The sequence below is a fragment of the Lissotriton vulgaris genome, chromosome 5 (assembly GCF_964263255.1).
Source record: "Lissotriton vulgaris chromosome 5, aLisVul1.2, whole genome shotgun sequence".
NCBI lineage: Eukaryota > Metazoa > Chordata > Amphibia > Caudata > Salamandridae > Lissotriton > Lissotriton vulgaris.
The window spans coordinates 1,643,641,249-1,643,660,987 of record NC_141693.1 but is presented as its reverse complement, the minus strand read 5'-3'; the positions used below and the strand labels follow the sequence as shown (position 1 = coordinate 1,643,660,987).

Sequence of the window (19,739 nt, the reverse complement as noted above, 5' to 3'; positions counted from 1 at the left end):
TGCGCCCGCGATAGCTTTTTTGCAGCTATTGCGGGCGCAATTTTGCTTCATGAATCAGGGTGAAAGACCCTCTGCTGTTCTTTCACCCAAAACTGCTCTACAACCCGAACGTGGCATCTTTGGTAATCATCACTGGAATACTAGGGGTATAGAATCCCTGTCCAAATTCTGAAGATCCACCACTATTGAAGCTGTTCTCTCCTTTAAAATTGGAATCTTGAACTCAAAATTGCCTGGTGCATGCTGGCTCCTAATGCTTTTTTATGGCGTTTTTATAGCGCAAACTTGACCCGAAGGGGTCGGGTAACATAGCACCAGTTGCCTTACATGAGGACACATTCATTTTTGTTGGCACGGGGAGATTAAGTTATTTGTTCAGACTCGTCAGTGCCGAGACTCGAACCCAGTTCCCCAGATTCGAGGTCGACAGCCCTAGCCGTTTAGGCCAGCTCCTCTCCTCTCCTATGGTGCAGAACAGTTCAGTTTACATATTCATATATGCATGCAGATCTGCAGAGTGTAATATGCTGTTAAGATTATTGAGCCAAACTGGGGTCTTTTAAGTCTATTAGCTGTTATTCCCCTGATAATTTATTTACATGAAATACAAACGATTACAGACCTGACCATACTGTATCTTTGGTTTTCATAGCATTGCCCTTTTCTCCAGCAACATCAACATATTTTCTTGCTAGTTCTCCTGACTGTAACTTTTTTTCTCTGAAACTCCTTGACCTGATGCTGGCTGTCCATCCAAATTGTCACAGGTCGAAAATGCTGTTGACTTCAAGGGTAAATGGAATAATTCTAAATGATTTTCTTATGGTTAATGCTTATCAATTTAATTAAACAAATCAAGGCAAGCTTTGTTTTAGGCCATTCCTCTTCGTATTTTACACACGTCTTTACTGTCCTCATCTAACCTTTATACGATGGTTGATCTCTTGGCCACTAGGCACAGCCAAGATGCATTCAATGTTCAGCATATATAACAGTTGAATGGCTATGTGTTACCTTTAATAGGTCATTATAGTGTTTTAATTGCATTGTTATAAATTGTCATCTGAATCATTTATGGAATAATCAATTGTGATTCATAATTGCAACTATGCCACAAGCAACCACTGTTCTCTATTTTGATTTAGGGCCCTGGTCATTTGGCACCCTCGTCCGTTACTATACATAATGGTGATGTCTTCTGATGGCCTCTTGAGAACCTTTTGGAATTCAAACTGATCCTCGACATTTGCATTGTCTACAAAATCTTTAGGGCAGGAACAGTTGCCAAGCTAGAGCGCCATTTTTGTTTGCACGGTACAATTTCACTTGGTTCCTCAACTGCGAGAGGGAACAGAGCTTATGGGACTTTCTGTGGTGTTTAATGATGTACAGATTAGCTTTATGATCCCAGATACCCTTCAGTAGGGTAATGGCACACTCCTCACATGACTTGGAGATGTGGCTCTAAACAAAACACCAAACACACTAACACACTTCATGGGGGAAACATCACTTACAACGCATTTATTACAACGCACTACCATTACAACGCAACCATTACAACGCAAACCATTACAACGCATTGCGCTGGGGGGCGCTCTAGGATAGGGAATATATTTAATTTACTATCCAACACCTTCCCTACTATCCACGGGGACTGGAGTTGAAATAGTAAATTAAATAAATCACTATCCAGCGCTTAAAAGCACTATGCGTTGTAGTGGTATGCGATGTAAAAACCGCGTTGTAACAGCAGGCGTTGTAATAGCCTGCGTTGTAATGACACCAATCCCTTCATGGGGATCTGTCACAGACAAATGCTTGCGACAGTCTCTATTAGCTTTATACTTAGTAGTTTTAAGAGGGGGCATGCCCCCCCTACCTCCCCCCAGCACAGTGCAAAGGAATATAGAAAAAAAAACTGAGGAAAAAAGGGTAGGAGCTAGCTCCGAATCTGTGTATAAAGACACAGAAAGAAAGAAATCATGAAACAGCACTTGGCTGGCGCTATATGCGTCTCCAGTCATCACGTCCAGGGCACAACCTAATTGATGCCTAGCTGCACAACTCCTCCTACCGGCTTACAAGGGCTATGCAGAAAAATATTCTGAATGCAGTCTGGTGCTTGGGGATGTTCTAATGGCGAGTAACCTGCAGTTAGAAGTATACATCAGAAACCATTGTTTGTCAGATAGGGCAACTGCTAAGGGAAATTGCGGTGAAAGGGGTGTCGCTGTGCAATGAAGCATGATGGCCGGATAGGACCCACAATATGTCTGCTCCACCACATGGGGTGCCTGTGATTACACCTCAGTTCTGTCAACAAATTGCCCCTGAAGGGAGTGATGGATCAGGGGAAATCCAAACATTTTTTGTGCCCCCTTTGAAGTTAATGACCTCATAACTTCAATAATATTAATTGTGTGAAGCATTTAAACTTATCAACAAATGCACCTTTTTATTTTGACACTACACGTGGGAAAACTGCTATTTGCCAAAATTTAATTTATTAATGAAATGTGAATCGAACTAAAATAGGTTTGTGATTACGTAGAAATAAAGAGAAAATTGCATGTATTTGTGTCTGTAGTAGAATTATATTGTGGTATAAAATGCAGATGGTAAGTAAGATGGCTTTAAATGTGCTTTTGCTAGGTAATATCTAACACGGTTAATTAAAATGGCGGGCGGTAAACAGAAGGGCATATTTTCTATATCTAATTTCTATTATGTTTACTTTCATAATAGTTCCCATTCAGGCCTGATCGGCTTTGTCTGAAAATGGCTGATGTTAAATGCGATGGCGCACAGAAAATAAAGTTGGCCCCCGCGCATGAGCAGATTGAATGTTCAGTCACGAGTTTATGGCCTATGCCGGTGTGAGAGATGTCAAGGCCAGCCTGGCCTCCAACGGGAGTTGTGCCAAAGAGACTATTCTAAAAAGCATGGGAACGGATGAAGGAACTGAGTTCCAGAGGATGAACATTTCATGACTTCAAGAGAATGTTACAAATAGTGTAATAAAGTATAAATGTGAATATTTTATGAAGTCATATGAAACCTTAGAATGAGTAAGGACTTTGCAAATTGGTTTGAGCAAGGAGGACATGAGGTGACCATCACCACCCTCCAATGGACCAATCAGAAGTGGATGTAGCCCCTAAAAGTTTCAATTTTGGGTAGAGAAAGTTAGTGAAAGGGTATAAAAGAGGGTGTGCTCATGACAAGGTATGGCTTTTATTTTTCGCACCTTTGCTCAGCACGACATGCTGTCAGTTGAGACGATTTTCTTTCATGGTGCAAGAGACTTTGAACATTTTGGATTTTGAACTCTGATGGGGAAAAAGAACGAGACTGTTGCGGGAATTCTATCTCTGGAGGGATACGTCCGAGGAGGTTAGAGGGACAGTCAGTAAGCTAGAGAACCTACCTGTGATCTGTGCTTTATGTTCTGCGAACCATTTTCATCATCGCCCTATGGCCAAGGGGTAATGAGTATTTTCCGTTTTCTAATTTCCTATGCTTAAATGTATTGAAATAATGCTTAAAATTGTATTTGTCTAATAAAATGTACGCAAATACATTTTCTCTTTAAATGAATATAGATAAAATCTTATGAATTTTAAACTCGAGTCTGTGGTTATTAGAATAAAAAGTCATGACAAATAAATGTTGAAGGTTTTAAACTGTGATTGAGCTGGACTTAATCGCCATCAACTGATTCCTGCTAGTTGGTACATCGACCAAATAGCGGACTACCTTGATGTTTTTGGAACTGACAGTTATGAACTTTTAATGTATATAGTTATTGTTTAAGATAATAAGGTACCCAGTATGTCTTGCAGCTTGTCTACTCATCACTGATTGAGGCACTGTGGGGGAGTGTGTGTGTTTCTCAGTGTTATGGGCCCCACCAATGAGTAAACAATAAGAGTGTTTTCCCAGATTTGTGATGTATCGAAAGGGTTTTATGTTAGACTCACTACAACAGGAGATGGAGATCATTTTGGCAGAATAAGTTCAGTTTTATGCACATGACCTCCCGGCTTAGCCAAAATACCCAGATCTTCCTTACGTTCAGGTATCACTTTCGGTAAAGAACACTCTTTCACATGACGAATGTGGCTACACATGCAAATGTTAGGCTATTTCCAATCTTTCAAAAGAAAATGGAGACAAATGCAAAGTTCTGTGGAGCAGTAAACCCAAACTTGCATAGCTCCAATGGCACGGTTACAGCCCTCTCAACTCATATACTGAGGAATTACAATGTTTTAAAGCTTACTGTAGTTCCATTGCTCATCTCATTGTCCACAAGGACGTTCTTACTGCCGTAGTCCAGTTGTGCTGAATCCCGATTCATAGTCACTCGAGGGATTTTTGGAACGTCTTTCTTTGGCCACATCAAGTAGGTTTCATGCTCATAGGATTCCTTTGGCACTGCCTTTGACCTGCAAAAATGACATAAAGTGCATTTATTTTTTCGGTTTTTGTGCTCCTCATTGAATGATGGGTCACAGTCTGCTCTATGAGGATGGTTACTATAGCACTTCACTAAAATGAGCAACCTCTGTCACAAGACACTTGGCAACATGCGTCTCTCCAACTTCTGTCACGCCCGATGCGTGGCCAGATTTTTAATTTGGAAGGATTCTAGATAATCTAATTGTCCCCCCATATCTTTATGTCTGAGTCAAATTTCTCCTGGTTTGCTTTCTACCTACCAAACAGCAGCAGCTATCTCGTGTATCCTATTCCCTCACAGTATTCGAATATTTCTGCTTTGTGACTGGGAGAAATCTCGAAAATAATATTTTACTGATAATTATAACTAATGATGAACACTTTTTAGATAATATACTATAAATACATGTAAATGTGTTTTGTTACTTGAAACTACCAAGCGAGCTAAAAAGCTTTCTGGCCTTTTCATGTGTTGTTTAAAGCTAAAACCCAATACTGTCATTTTCTCTTGCCTTTTCTTAATCAAAATTAACTAATAACTTTAGTAAAACAAAATTCCCCTCTTTTGAATTATTGTCTATCCTAGGCAGTATGAAGACTGGTTTGTTGCCCCTTGAGCTCTATACGAGGTCTGTTTTTCAAATCTTGTAGAGGATCGCACATGCCCTTCTCCTCCATGCTAAATAACAAAAAACACTACATTTCATGTACAGTAGCTGTTTACGTTTGCACTATTTTAGTACCCTTGGTGTAACTTGGAGAAAAATTGAAAATGTCATAGATTAAGTCCTATAATTTAGGGTTTTTACTTTTTCGACATTCGCAAAAATCCACAGCACTACTCATGATAATCTATGCAAGTTATATCTTTTCACAAGTAGTCATTCTCCACTAATAATCAGGAATAGGTTTAGCAGATATGTTAATTTTCACATTTAAAATGTTTCCATCGCCTGGAGAATATTTTCTGGGTGAGGAAAACCGTTTGTAGCTTGACAAAATCTACGTCAGAGGCACATTTACATGTTTTTTTAAGTTATTCACTGAGAACCATGGTGTACAAACCAGTAGAATGGAATGTGAATAAACAAAAAGGGGTCTATTCAGAAGATATCAAAAAGGGCTTCCTGGACGGAGTAAATGCATTTGCTCCTGCAGATTTCTCTGCCATGAGTGTTCACCTGGCTTGTATTTGTAAATGTAAATGTATTTGAGCTTATATAGCGCACAGCTACCCACAAAGGGTTTCCCGGCGCTTGCTTAGGGAACCCGTCCTGGTATTCCCCTGTGAGATAACCCCGCAGGGTATCCACAAGGTGAAAGCCAGGCATCCCGCCGCGAGGGGCCGTTGTGGAGATTAAGCAAGCTATTGCCCAGAGTCGCAGAGTGTGAACCCGTGAGTCGAGAAGGCACCGGAGCAAGAATTATCAAGTCCGTGGAATTTTTGAGCCCAAGACCCGCCGAGGCGGGGAATTGAACCCTGGTCCAGGGCTGATCTCAGCTTCCGGGTCTGCCGCCTCTAACCCCTGAGCCACACTTCTCCACATCTCTGCGTTACCTTTGTAATGCAAACCCTGCGCACGGTGGTATTTAGATTCCAACACATCAGAGTTTGCTTTGGAATCTTGGCCGAAGGAACGCAAAGTAGCACTATGCTCTACCTTGTGCTACTTTGAGTCAAGGGGCCAATCTATGGATGGTATGTGGGGGTTCCTAAGCAATCACCCATGATATTTTATACAAATCCCAGATGTACACCAAAAACGCAATCCTGGTGTAAACGAAGAGCAAGCTGTAAAACTCTCCACAGTTTACCAATTTTGCATGAGTGCTGCACTGTACAGCACACATACTATGTGGGAAAAGTAATAAAGCATAGCTTTTGTACTGGAAGTGTCCCTTTCCTATACAAAGCCTACGCTTGAGAGAATGCACACACCCTTGCACCATGCTGCATGGGTGTGTGCGTTGGTGCATGCAGCCTCAAGCATGCCAGTGCAGGGAGAGAGGAAGACAGCGCGAATCTTACTAGACATGGTGCTGTTCTGGCCTCTCCCTTTCACACAGTGCAGCACAGTAGCTCTGGTTGCTGCGCCTAGGTGTGTGAAAAGTTAGTAAATCTGCGACGCAAATGTAGGATATGTAGAAATCCTCAGTGGGAATAGGAAGACCATGGGAATAGTCACATGACATTCCAGTCGTACATCTAGAAACCTGTGCCTGATTCGAAGATCCGTCTAAGGGTGTAAATGTCTGCAAAACCGATTTTATGAACGAGTATTTGGGGATTATGACCACAGACTAGTTGTTTTTTTTAACTTTTTATCTACTGTATGCAGAACATTTTTTTTATCAGGACCATTAATTTTAACACAGTAAGAAGAACATTTAAAAAAAACCTCGGAATTGGTGCACTGACTCTACTTAATACGAGCTCCTTGTCAGAAATGTTTTTCAGCATGGGCAAAGTGGGGTCCGGCCCAGGGCCCCAGACTTTCAAGGAGGGTGAGGGGGGGGGGGGATAGATTTGTCTCTGTCCTTCTCACAGTCCTGCCCTGGGGATCTTGAATTATTTTTAAACATAGATTGTTTTAAAAAAACATTTTCGAGTACTCCAATGTGTGAGACTCTATTTCGGACATGTTGTACAGAAATGTTGTGTTTATCTTTTTCAACACCATGAAACATCCATTAAAAATGTAATTTAATGAGAAATGATAGTGGGTCGCAGAGATTATTTACAGTAATATTAGTGAGCTGCCGCAACATTACAACAGACACTGAAAACACACATCACTGTCCCTGAATAGTAAATGAAAACACTTTTAGAATTTGGACGAGTGTGCCTGTGCAGTGTCCGTGACCTGACAAAAGAGCTGAAATGGGATCATAAATGTAAAACTGTTCCAAATGGGCACCACACAATTTGCTTGGCTCAGGACCTCCCAAATCCTTAAACTGTTCCTGCTCCTCGTCATGTATTACTAGTACGTCATTCACAATTATAAGTCATTTATCTAAACTTGAAATGAGTGTTGAAACTTAGGTGACCGATTGCTAAAAATTTCTGTCAATATTGTAGATTTCCCAGAATAGAATATATGCGATTCGGCCTGTCGGCCAGGTCATTTGGATGGTATTCAAAAGCAGTACACACAATTAATAATTACAAATGTTGAGGATACCATATGTTATAAATAGTATAGAACAACCTGTGCAAAACATAGAGGTGCAGATTCAATAATTTTTCACGCACTAGGCAATAGGGAAAACACAACCCAGAGCCATATTTAATAGGACTGTCCTGCTGCTGCTGTCACCCCATGCGCTGGAGCTTTAAAAAGGCTGGTTGCATGCTGCACAGCCTCTCGGCAGATGAAAGTGTGCAGTGACTGTCTAGCATAGGATCTGCACTGAAAGACACCCTTCCATTACAAATTCATGTGCCTTTAAAAACTTAGAAGGATCCTGTGCATTGAATGCATCCCATGCATGTAAGCACACATGTAATATGTTATTTTTTGGGGGGAGTGTCAATAACATATTCCTCTTGTTTACATCTGCTTTAAGTAAGCATTAGCATTTTATGCTGATCTCAGTCTGGCTATTGTAGTGGATAGCGCTTTCCGCCAAAACCTATGAGTGTCTACAGGGCGCTATCCCAGAAACGCCCCCTTCACACAAAGCACAAGCAGCAGCAAAAAGTAGGTTTCACTCAGTGAAAAGCACCTTTTGTAATGGATAGTAAATACCATGTGGCACCTTGTGCGACTTTGCATCGCTTTGCTGCTGCACCTAGCCTTTGTAAATCCGAGCTTTGATTTCCGGCCAGTTGATGTGCGGTAGCAACCTGTGCTGCTTTGAATCCCAGCTCCAGGATGTCTGAATTTCACGCCCCAAGAATCTAATGAGCACTCGCTTTTAAAACAACCTTTCAAGAGAACTCAGAAGATGTTGATTAAAAAATACCAAAACAACTTACCGATTACATGCAATCAAAAGGGAAATCAGCAGAATGAGCAACACACTGCCAAGTACACACGAAATCACCACAACGGCTAGCAGAGAACCTGGAATATAATTTAAAAAAGTTTCTTAGATAAACATAAGTTAAAGTTTAGATGTTCATAAGTTAGCATCCAGAAAGTATTGCTCTAGTTAAATGTAAAATAATATAAATAATGTCTTACAGTGGTATGAGAAATTGTATTTTTTAGGAGCTGAAGTTAGAGATGAAACTGGTATAGAAGCACAATTCTACCGAAATGTAGTAGGCAGGTGGGGCACGTTTTGTACAATGCTAGTTATGTATCCCCATTTCGAAATTCCTTTTGCTAGTAGAATTACTTTGGATAGGAATTTTAAAGACACCACCGTGATACTTCAAAGAGCACTACCACACTAAAAGATAGGAATCAAATTGTTACCTACCCTTGTAAACGACCTGTAACGTTATTTGTGGGCTGTGTCCAATGTTCAGCACTTTATTGCACTTCACTTAGATCTGTGCCAGGCCCTGATGACATTTTGCATACATCTTGATTATTGAGTTTTCCTTTTGGATTACTGTACTTTTTTTATTTTTCTTATGTTTTTTCTATACTTTTCACACAGGAGAGACTGGTTAGAGATTATACTACTTGGACTTTTGTATGTATGGGCTTACCCTGCTTACAGTTTTTTTGCAGATAGTTACCCAAGTCAGTTTGCATAATACGCATTATTTTAATGAAAATAATACGTATTTCCCTTGGAAAAAAGTACACCTACCCCTAGTTTGAATTATGCAAGTGGTACATACATACATGCTTATTTAGCAACAAATTAACAACTTTTTAAGCAATGTTTCTCTGTCGCTTTTCACTTTGTGGCAAGTGGCCCTGAGAAGAAAGTTAAGGTAAAAAGACATTCTGCCATCTTAGATCATTCCATTGCGGAAGGAAACTTGAAAAAATGCAACCAGCCAGGAAGAGGTGGGATACCAGTAAAGTTTGCATGATACACGCACACGGGAAGTGGAGGACCCTTATGAGCGCCAAATGGAGAAGAACCACTAAATTGCCCTCCATAAGACTAGTAATATGACTGGGGAAAACTGAATATGGCTCAAGAGGATCAAAAAGTGCAGAGACTCTTCAGAAAATGTGCAGAAGCATTAGGGACCGAAATATAATGATGATCATCATCATCTTCATCACCAAAATATAAAAACCAGGTGAGATAGTTCAAGGTGAGTCCTAGCTAGGATCAATGGTTCGAGCCAGTTTTAAAAACACAGCAGTTATGACAACTGGAAACTGATTTACTATTTAAGCAGTAAGTTAGGGTAGTACAAATGCTGAGACTAGAGAACAAAGTCTGGCCTGGATCAGTAGAGAAATCAGGCTTGGAAGAAGACAGTTAAGGAAGCAAGTTTCCACCTCCCAAATTCTGGAAACATGCAGGCGTCAACTCCCTATCAAAGAAACCATTGGCAGACCCTAGCAAACTCAACAACTTCTGATCGATCGCCCTGTTCACGTTCCCAGTCAAATAATTAGAAAAAACTATCAAGCAAACACTCTCCTCACATTTGGAAGGAACCTCTCACTCAACTCCTGCCAATCTGGATTCCGCAGCAATCAAAGCACTGAGAACAGCCACCGACGACATCCAAGCCCTACTCGACAGAGGAGGAGATGCTGCAGCTCCGATTCTTCTAGACATCTCAGCAGCCTTCGACACGGTCTCACACCACACACTCATTACAAGGCTGGGCAGCAGCTCTCAGATGGATCGCCTCTTTCCTCAGCGGAAGAACACAAAAAGTCTGGCTTCCCTCCCTTCACCTGCGACCCCAAGGAAATCATCTGTGGAGTACCTCAAGAATCTTCGTTCAGCAAAACCCTCTTCAACACCTAGATGACACCTCTGGTCAGTATTGCAAAACTCAAGGACTCAACATCATATCCTACACCAATGACACAAAGTGTATCCTTCCCTCTTCAAAGATACCACCAACACCAACTTCCATAACTGCATGACAGACGTAACCAACTGGATGAAGGACAACACAGACAAAAGAGGTACTGATTTTGGTAACAAAAGCTACCCATGGGATGCAACCTGGTGGCCCTAAGAACTCGGACCTACTCCTACCCCCACTGACCATGCTAGGAATCTAGGCATCATTCTGGACAAAAAGCACACTGGACAACTTTGGTCAACTTCATCTCTTCCTCATGCTACAGCATCCTCTGCATGCTTCATAAGATATTCAAATGGCTACCCCAAAGCTCAAGATGTGCCATCACCCAGACCCTCATCTCCAACCAACTGGACTACGGCAATGTTCTCTACGCAGGGGTCATAGCTCACTTCCTCTGACAACTAGAGACCATACAGAACATCGCAGTGAGACTCATTGTGGCTCTCCATAGAAGCACCCACATCACCCCCTACCTCAGGGAACTCCATTGGCTCCCTGTACAGAAAAGTTGCCAGTTCAAGCTCCTGGCCCATGCATACAACGCCCTACACAACTGTGAACCTACCAAACATATAAATATTTGAGCATTCTCGCATATATAGCAGCATGTAATATTATGGCAAATTAATATAGTTCTTGCCAACAGTTTACACAAGATAGTCCCTGTTTTACTTCAAATGAGTAATCCAAAACTCATGGGAAGTGGTGAATAGTTCCTTTATTCAGTCTTGAGCCATCATATAGAATGCTAGATGCTTTAGCCATATGTCATACAGATGACTCAGCTGACGGTAAACAGACATAATATCGATTCCAAAATATCGATTGGACAAAATATCGATGAAAAAATATAGACTGGACAAAATATCGACTAGACAAAATATAGACAACAAAAATATCGACTAATATCGACTAGAACAGCAAAAATATCGAATCAAAAATATAGACTAGACATAATATAGACTAGAAAAAATATAGACTACAAAAATATCGAAAATAAGGTAAGGTATTAATATTTAATATTATTTGAGTAATATAAATCTGTAGCGGGTTGTGGGTTTATAGGGGAATAGGGTGGGAAGTAATTTAATTATAATTAATTAATTATGTAAATTTAATCTAATTGTTAATTAAATAATAATTTGAAAATAATCAAAATATAATTGGTAATTAATTTAAAATAAATAATTGATAAATAATTAATATTTTGTAATTTATTTTCTGTAGCGGGTTGTGTGTTTATAGGGGAATAGGGTGGGAAGTAATTTTATTATAATTAATTAATTATGTAAATTTTATCTAATTGTTAATTAAATAATAATTGGTAAATAATTAAAATATAATTGGTAATTACTTTAAAATAAATAATACGTTTTTGGGTAAAGGGGTATTTTTAGGGTTCAGGGTCAGTTTTCAGTTTTTGGGTAAAGGGGTATTTTTAGGGTTCAGGGTCAGTTTTCAGTTTTTGGGTAAAGGGGTATTTTTAGGGTTCAGGGTCAGTTTTCAGTTCTTGGGTAAAGGGGTATTTTTAGGGTTCAGGGTCAGTTTTCAGTTTTTGGGTAAAGGGGTATTTTTAGGGTTCAGGGTCAGTTTTCAGTTTTTGGGTAAAGGGGTATTTTTAGAGTTCAGGGTCAGTTTTCAGTTTTTGGGTAAAGGGGTATTTTTAGGGTTCAGGGTCAGTTTTCAGTTTTTGGGGAAAGGGGTATTTTTAGGGTTCAGGGTCAGTTTGGGGTTTTTGGGGTACAGGGATATTTTTAGGGTTCAGGGTCAGTTTTGGGTTTTTGGGGTACAGGCGTACGCTTTCTCTACTGTAGCACCCACTGGAGTGGTTACATTAAATTTAAACCTTTTGCTATGCCACGGTAAATATATTCTATATGTTTTATTAATAACATGTATTTATATATATATGTATTATTATTATTAATTTTTAAATTTACATTAATTATGTAATTATGTTACATTTATTTAATAATTTTAACAATGCTTATATTAAATATATGTAATATTATAATAGTTTTAACTTATTTTAAAGACATAAAAAAATCGATATTTTGACAGTCTATATTTTTAACACTCGATATTTTAAACTCGATATTTTTGTACTTACCTGTTTGTAGATAGAAAGTCGATATTTTGTCTGTCGATATTTTGGCAACGATATTTTTGCAGGTCGATATTTTGGCAGTCTATATTATTTCAGTGATCCTCAGCTGACACGTGTTTCGTTCAACACTGGACTTTCTCAAGGCTAATTGTAACATAGACTCTCGAATATGTATATCAAATTCAAGCGGTGGGACCAATTTATTAGTTAATCCAACATAGTTGAAGATCAGCAACTGGGCTGCCAGTATGGTATTCCATAGGACTTACCAAGGTCCAAGATATGCACAGGACTTATTGGGGTCTGGAGTAATGGTTTCAATTTACAGTGTAAAGAAAATATTTTGAGAAAAAATAGATATTAATTGTGTGCAGATTCCCTAATGGAGGGGGGATACTGGTGATACATAGGATAAACTATGTATAAAAACAAGGACTATCTTGCGTTCACTGTGGACAGGAAATATATTAATGAACCATAATATTACATGGTGCTATACATGCAAGATTGCTCCAATATTTAACATGTTTAATGGGTTTAGCAGTGGTTCCCATAGACTTTTACGTACCCCGTTTAGGGACATCGTGGCAACGGATGTCCAATATTGTGTGAGCACCAATACTTGACCAAATAGGACAATACTGCACATGTGTGGATGGGCAACACTGGAACCACAGTTGCCTAGCTCTTCTTTGTACAACTGTGGACCTGCCTACTTGAACCACCACCTAACCTTCCATCAGCCCACCAGACACTTCAACTCTGTGTCCCTTTCTGTAACACTCACCCCTGCATCCGACATAGCAGATGTGGAGGTTGCTTCTCCTACCTAGCAGCAACGACATGGAATGAGCTACTCTTTAATCTATGGACCTCTCCATCTCTTCCAGAGTTCTGAAAGTCCCTGAAGACCTGGCTGTTAGGCTAATCAACTGGATCCTGCCAGCGCCTTGATACTCTCATGGGTCACAAGTAGAGCTCTACAAATCTACGGATTGAATGAAAGGCAGGCTTTGTTTCCAGGATTCACTCGTTAACAGCTTGAAGAGAAGGAAGAGGTGACCAAGTAGAACAAAAAGGTTAAGGAAGTGCTTGGGGGAGGCGATAGTGACTGCAAAATTTGTTGAAGACAATGCGGAGTTTAGGGATCACCTTAAAATGGGTCAAACTATCTCGGATGAGGAGCTACATTATTTATGTCAGGAAGATGACTCCTACTATTTTGGGAGTTTCAGTCCACCCATTTACTGATGGTATAATATGGAGGCCTGCAAAGGTATTTAAGAAATCTAGTAAGGCCGGCCTCACGTTTCCTCCCCAGGCAAAAGAAAATAAATCACACCTAGTTGTTCTGGTATGTACACTCTATACACCTCATAGTGTCTGTCTCACTGGTCTTGGCCATAAAATAGAGCGTACTTTGATGCAGTCCCCAGGCTTGTTTCTTTTCATGGCTCCAAGTGGGTGCTTGAAGTCCCACATAGTGGACATACATCTCCACTGGTGGTTACAAAATGTATGAAATTTTCCACAGTATGCTTTAAATTAATTTATAAGTGAAAGGTTTGCAATAAACATTTAGTAATAAAAAGCAACACAATCACTAAATCTTCATTCATAAATATCATGTGCATATGTCCTCAGATTATAATTTCTCTGAGACTTCAATGAGACAGAACCACAGAGTTGTGGTTGGGCCGGTTTGTCAGAATATTGACTACAAGAATGTGGTGCTAAAAATATCATAGCAAACATATGGACAACTAAAATATTGACACGGTAATTACATTTAGGTAGGCATAGCTTTACTATTCCTAATTTCACATCTGTGCACATTAAAGATAAGAGTGCTATACAAGGAGGCCAAACAGGTATATCTCCAGAGAAAGGAAGATCAAAGGATGAGTCTACCTCAGTGGTTGGAAGTTCTGATGTTTCTGAACTAAGGGGGTGGGAGTGGGGAAGGCACTGATCCATGTGAAGGATGGCATACACAGTCAGCATCCAAGCTCACTGACTAACTATTCATAATATCTATTCAATATGCCCATTTTTACAAGCCTTAGTAAAGGGAAATGCTTTAGAGGCCAATAGTAACCATGACCTGTTATTTGAATTTTGAGTTCTTCTGCTGCTGGCAATTAATCATTAACTAGTATGTGGTAAATGACATTCTAAGTTAGAAGTAATAGATACAAAGTTATTGAATATCAATAGACATGCAGAGGTGCATATATCATGTGCAATAACGATAAAATTAAACATAAATGCATGGTTTAGAAACAGCTACTACTTACTATCATCACAATTGAATCCTGCGTATCCAAATGGGCATCTGAAAATATAAAATATCATTGTGTAAATGCAGTTAATAATACATTTATACACTTGAAGAATATAACACAATTTAGTAGTATCAATTGGAGCCAAACTATTACTACCCTGCTTACTCAGTGTTCTGCCAAGAATCTGAAAAGGTATCACTCCGGTTCAAGAGGTCATCTTCTTCTTGGTGAAAAAAGTCAGCAACGTTCATGAAACCGCTTGCAAGCAGTAGAGCCCTCCATAGAAGGATAACATCCCACTTTAGAGATTGAGGCAGATTTCTATTTTTGGGACCTGTTTCCATTTTTTCAAAATCCAGTTGAAATATTTAAATCATTTTTTGTCTTTAACACATCACTAGTACTTAGAATGTTTGTCCCATTATATCAACATGAAATTCCTCATGCTTATCTAGAGTTTCGTTATTAGTTTATCCAGCAATTTTTAGCCATACAATTAAAAATGTGAATTTATTCCACAGTAGTGTTAAAAACTGAAACATGTTACCCAATACATTCAATAGAATGCACACAAGTTCATCTAATAAAACCTCACAAAACAGCAACGGTTGCATCTGTAAGTGGTGTGCTTGGTTCAGCCTACAACTAGCTGCCCAAAAGAAACACTGTAAAAAGCTTGAAAGGAGCTGAAGGAAAACATATGCCTCTTATCTTAAATCAGCATATAAAGCAGCTATACAGCAATATCACAAGGACATTAGGAAAGCACAAGCAGTCTTTTTTGAAGAAAGGATTGAGAAGTCCTCCAATTCTACGGAGGAATAGTTAAGATTGTAAAATCTCTTACCATAGTTGAATCAGGCACTCACCCCCCAACCTACAACCAGCCGGAGATCTTGTTATATGAAGATGATAACGAATAAACCTCTGTGAAGTGGGTCATCCATTCACCCATTGGAATCCCAATGACAAGACCAGAGGCTGGCTTAAATCCAGGCGACGAAGAGTACCGCTGAGACCTGCAGCATGTGACACTGAATACTGCAGCACGGCTCATTGGTTCCGGACTATATTGCTATTAGTACATTGCTCCTGGAGGGGTGGGCTTGAATCCTCACTGTAAAGCGCTTCACCAAGACCCGCATTGAGGGAAGCGCCCGAGCGCTCACCGGGCCGAGGGAGCGCTTTTTGCTGGAAGTAAATTTCTGTTATATCCTACAAATGTTAATCACGGGTGAGAGGAAAGTTAGTTAAAAGGTGTAAGAACAATGTAGCTATACCTATGTCGTCAATAACAAACTATTTAACGTCTGTTATAGGGGCAATTATTAAGAAAGTGGGCTAGTAGAGAAAGGATTGGTGCCTGGTAGATTACAGACCCACCCATTAGTTACTTCTACAGGCCAATTAAAGAGATTTTCAAACCAGTACCCAGCCTGCATCAATTCTGATAAAGGGGAGAACGCAACATCACCAGATCAAATATAATGTTGAAACAAGGAACTGCTGCACAGCCATTGAATCACTGGAAGACACTGGCTAACTGTCGAGATGAGCTGGTTCGTTTGCCACCACCATATGGTGAACATGAGACAATAGATAAATTAAAACTCTTTTGATACTGCCAGTACATCCCTTTTCGCCTTAGGCGCCCACTTCAGTACAACTACTTTTTTGGAATGTCGCTGGAAGTAGTTGTAAATTATCCAACTCTGACTGGCTGGCATTAATCAACAAATTTAATCATCTATTGCCAAGAAACCTTGATGATGGCCAATTTGTCAAACAATTGCCCTGCTCCCATTGGTCAGCAGTGACCTCCTGCTTGTCCCAAAGAACTTGGAATAAGTATCTGAGAGGGGCAGAGCCTCCCAGATCTGCTTCTTGAAACTTAAGGAAGCAAGAGGTTGCCATGCTGAGAAGTTGGGGTGCAAAGTTCTAAGGTCTGTCCTCTGAAGACTGCACCAGCTGAAACTACAGCCCTGTGGGTTACCTTGCTGCAAAAGAACTAAAGAGCAGACTACCTGCAGGCTCCAGGTTAATAGAGCTCACCTGGACCATCACCAACAAGGATCCTCAACCTGGAGAACACCAGTGGATTTATAAGGGTTTTGTCCAAGTGGATTGTGGGAACTGAAGTCCTCAACTTTCAAGGACCATCTTTGAGCTTCCAGACCCTTGGAGTGAGTTTGAAACACTTTGGGACCCCTTGAAGAACTTCAGGAAGAAGTTCAAGAAGTTAGGAAAACTTTGGAGCAACTTTGAAAAAAAGCCCCATAGAGGGACCAAATCAACCTGGCCAGCCAAACCGCCTGGCTTCAACCGCAAGCCATCCAGGTTTGTCCCGCTAAAAGCTCTGTAGGTCCAACTTCCAGGGTTTGACCGGGAGTAGAAGAAATCCAAGGTGGGCGAACCCTCACCGAATCCGGCCTGGTGAAGAGCAACGAGGGATCCCGCAAGAAGAAGCTCTGTAAAAGCTTCTAAGTCTGAACGAAGAAAAGGTGACAGAGAGCAACAGCCGAAGCCAAGCCACCTGCCTTCAACCAAGTGTCAGCCTGGATCCTGGATTTGCCTTGCTGAAAGGCTCCCAAAGTCGGACTACCATAAATTTGACCGGGTGCTCATCGCAAGGCTATCCGGAGAACCCTCACCGAATCCAGACTGTCTGAGAGCTTCGAGGGACCCCGGGATGAAAAGCTCCAGAAAAGTTTCAAAGTCCAAAGGTAAAACCTTTGACCGGGACCTACTGCGAGTGGTAGCCGCTCAGGGCTCCATCGCGGTTGCCCTGAAACGTTGACTTTGAGCCGGTCTATCGCGACCAGATATCCCAATAAGGTGCTATATGTTTCTAAGTGCTATATAATGCTAAATCTTTGAAAATTCATATCTCTGGTTCCCTACATTGGCTTTTTATCATTTTGGTGTCATTTTAAAGATAACAATATTTCCTATTTTTATAAATTGGAGTTTGATTTTTGTTATGTGTTGTGTCTTTATTATTAATGAATTGGTGTTTTTAAATGCTTTACATACCTGTCTTTGAAGTTAGGCCTGCCTGCTCCCAGCCAGGCTACCAAGGGTTGAGCATAGGAATACTTTTCTAAGGCCTATGCTTGGTCCTATCATGTGTAAGTGGCCTTATTTCCAGTGGCATACCTACATTTGCCCCTACCAATTATCCACTTTTCAATAGTCTGTAAGCACTATCGCCATGCGTGCTTTCACTTTCCAAACAGCCCGGGACGATCGCAGCCGCTTCTTTGAAATGAAATACGTCTTTCATTTACAAGAGTTTGAGCTATTGGCATTGTTAATGACAATGCCTTTTATTTATGCATTAATTATCAATACAGAAGAATAAAAGGCATTGTTATTTACAATGCCAATAGCTTAAGCTCTTGCAAATGCGAGACCTATTGCATTGCAAATGCTTGTTTTATCTTTCTGTCGCAGTGGAAGTCCTTCTTCTTTTTGGCCGACTGCAAGCCTGACAACTTAGATGCAGATCTGCTGGCCCCTGCCAGCCACCGTTCCTGCGTTCATAGCCATTTGTGTATGGAGGGGTACTAATTCATATTCACTTTGCGTTTTGCGACCTCCCGAGTCGGTTAATTTGCAATGGGACCTCTTTGTCTGTATATTAAGTCGCAAACTAGACATCTGTGCACAAACCGGTCAGTGTGCAGTTTGCACATACTGGTTGATCAGATCAGGGCTGGCTCCATGGCGGTCTGAGCGGTGCAACCGCACCGGGCGTTGACTTGGGGTGGGGCGTCATTTTTGAAAATGTGTATCATCATTTTAAAAGCACCTGCTGCCTCATTCCTGGCCTCCAGCAACTTTCACACATCAATTAACATGTCTAGAGAAATATTGGGATTCATCTTCCTGGAAGGAGACCAGAGGTTTGTCTAGTGGAAATTTTGACTCATTCTAAGGTAGCGCAGACGGTTAAAATGCCTGCTGCTAAGAAAGTGTACCATGAAGATAACGAAGTGCATATAATGTAAATAGGTCAGTGGGTTACTACTTCTGTAGAGAGCTCCTTTTGTTACTTGTTATTAAGTCAAAATCCTAATATAGAACCTTCAGCTATTAACTGTGACCCTAGAGCTGCTGCAAACTGCAAGGTATATATTAGAGCTCTATGTTTTTTGGGCCTATTATCCTATTCTTCTTATTTGGGTAAACAGCAATTCTTATTATGAAAGAGAACCCTTAAGAATGATGTTGTTTTTTAAAATCTGAATGTGTGCCTTTCCTGAATAAGGTGCTTTAACTATATTGCCTACCAGTATCGATTACATGCCACTCCTACACTACACCTTGTAGTACTGTCGGTGTTACATTTCCTATACACTGATTTACACACATAGGATTGTCTCGGCGCAATGTGGGTGTGGTATAAAATGCTCTGACACCTTTCACTGGTATGAGAGATGCTATAAAACTAAATGAATCTGAGAGGCAGTGGTTATGGAGACTTGCGAGGCACTGTTAAAGGGTGCTAGGGAGGGAATCCGTGGCAGAGGTGGTCATTGGGGGGGCGCCAACAAACATTGTCGCACAGGGCGCCACCAGCGCTAAAGCCGGGCCAGGATCAGATTAGTAACGCGTTCTCAAAGTTAGTGAATAAGGCTGCAATTACGGTAAACAAATGAAGGAATACATTGACCACGCACTTTTACCATTCGACTTTCCCTCTAATCCCTTTAAAATATTGAGAATAGAAGGGAAAGTATAAGGTCCTAGGGGTCAAGGTTAACTGTGGGATTGAAAATACCAGACAGGCCGGTGTCAAAGGCGGGTGCGTTCCGGGGTGACAGACTTCCCAAGCACTGGCACCGTTTAACTCGGCCCGAAAGTATTCCCATTTCACAGTAGGTTAACTCGCTTCTACTAAGGCACTGTTAAA

The 19,739-nt window shown here is 40.6% G+C and overlaps 1 protein-coding gene across 1 annotated transcript in view; it reads right to left on the bottom strand.

Moving 5' to 3' along the window:
• Positions 1–19,739, bottom strand: part of LOC147716895 (uncharacterized) — a 476,733-nt gene that overhangs the window by 29,915 nt on the left and 427,079 nt on the right. Inside the window, exons 9-11 of the mRNA XM_086923790.1 lie at positions 14,837–14,874; positions 8,447–8,534; positions 4,286–4,451 (exon numbers count right to left, since the gene is read on the bottom strand). Coding sequence (XP_086779916.1) covers positions 4,286–4,451; positions 8,447–8,534; positions 14,837–14,874 — 292 coding nt within the window. The remainder of the gene's footprint in view (positions 1–4,285; positions 4,452–8,446; positions 8,535–14,836; positions 14,875–19,739) is intronic.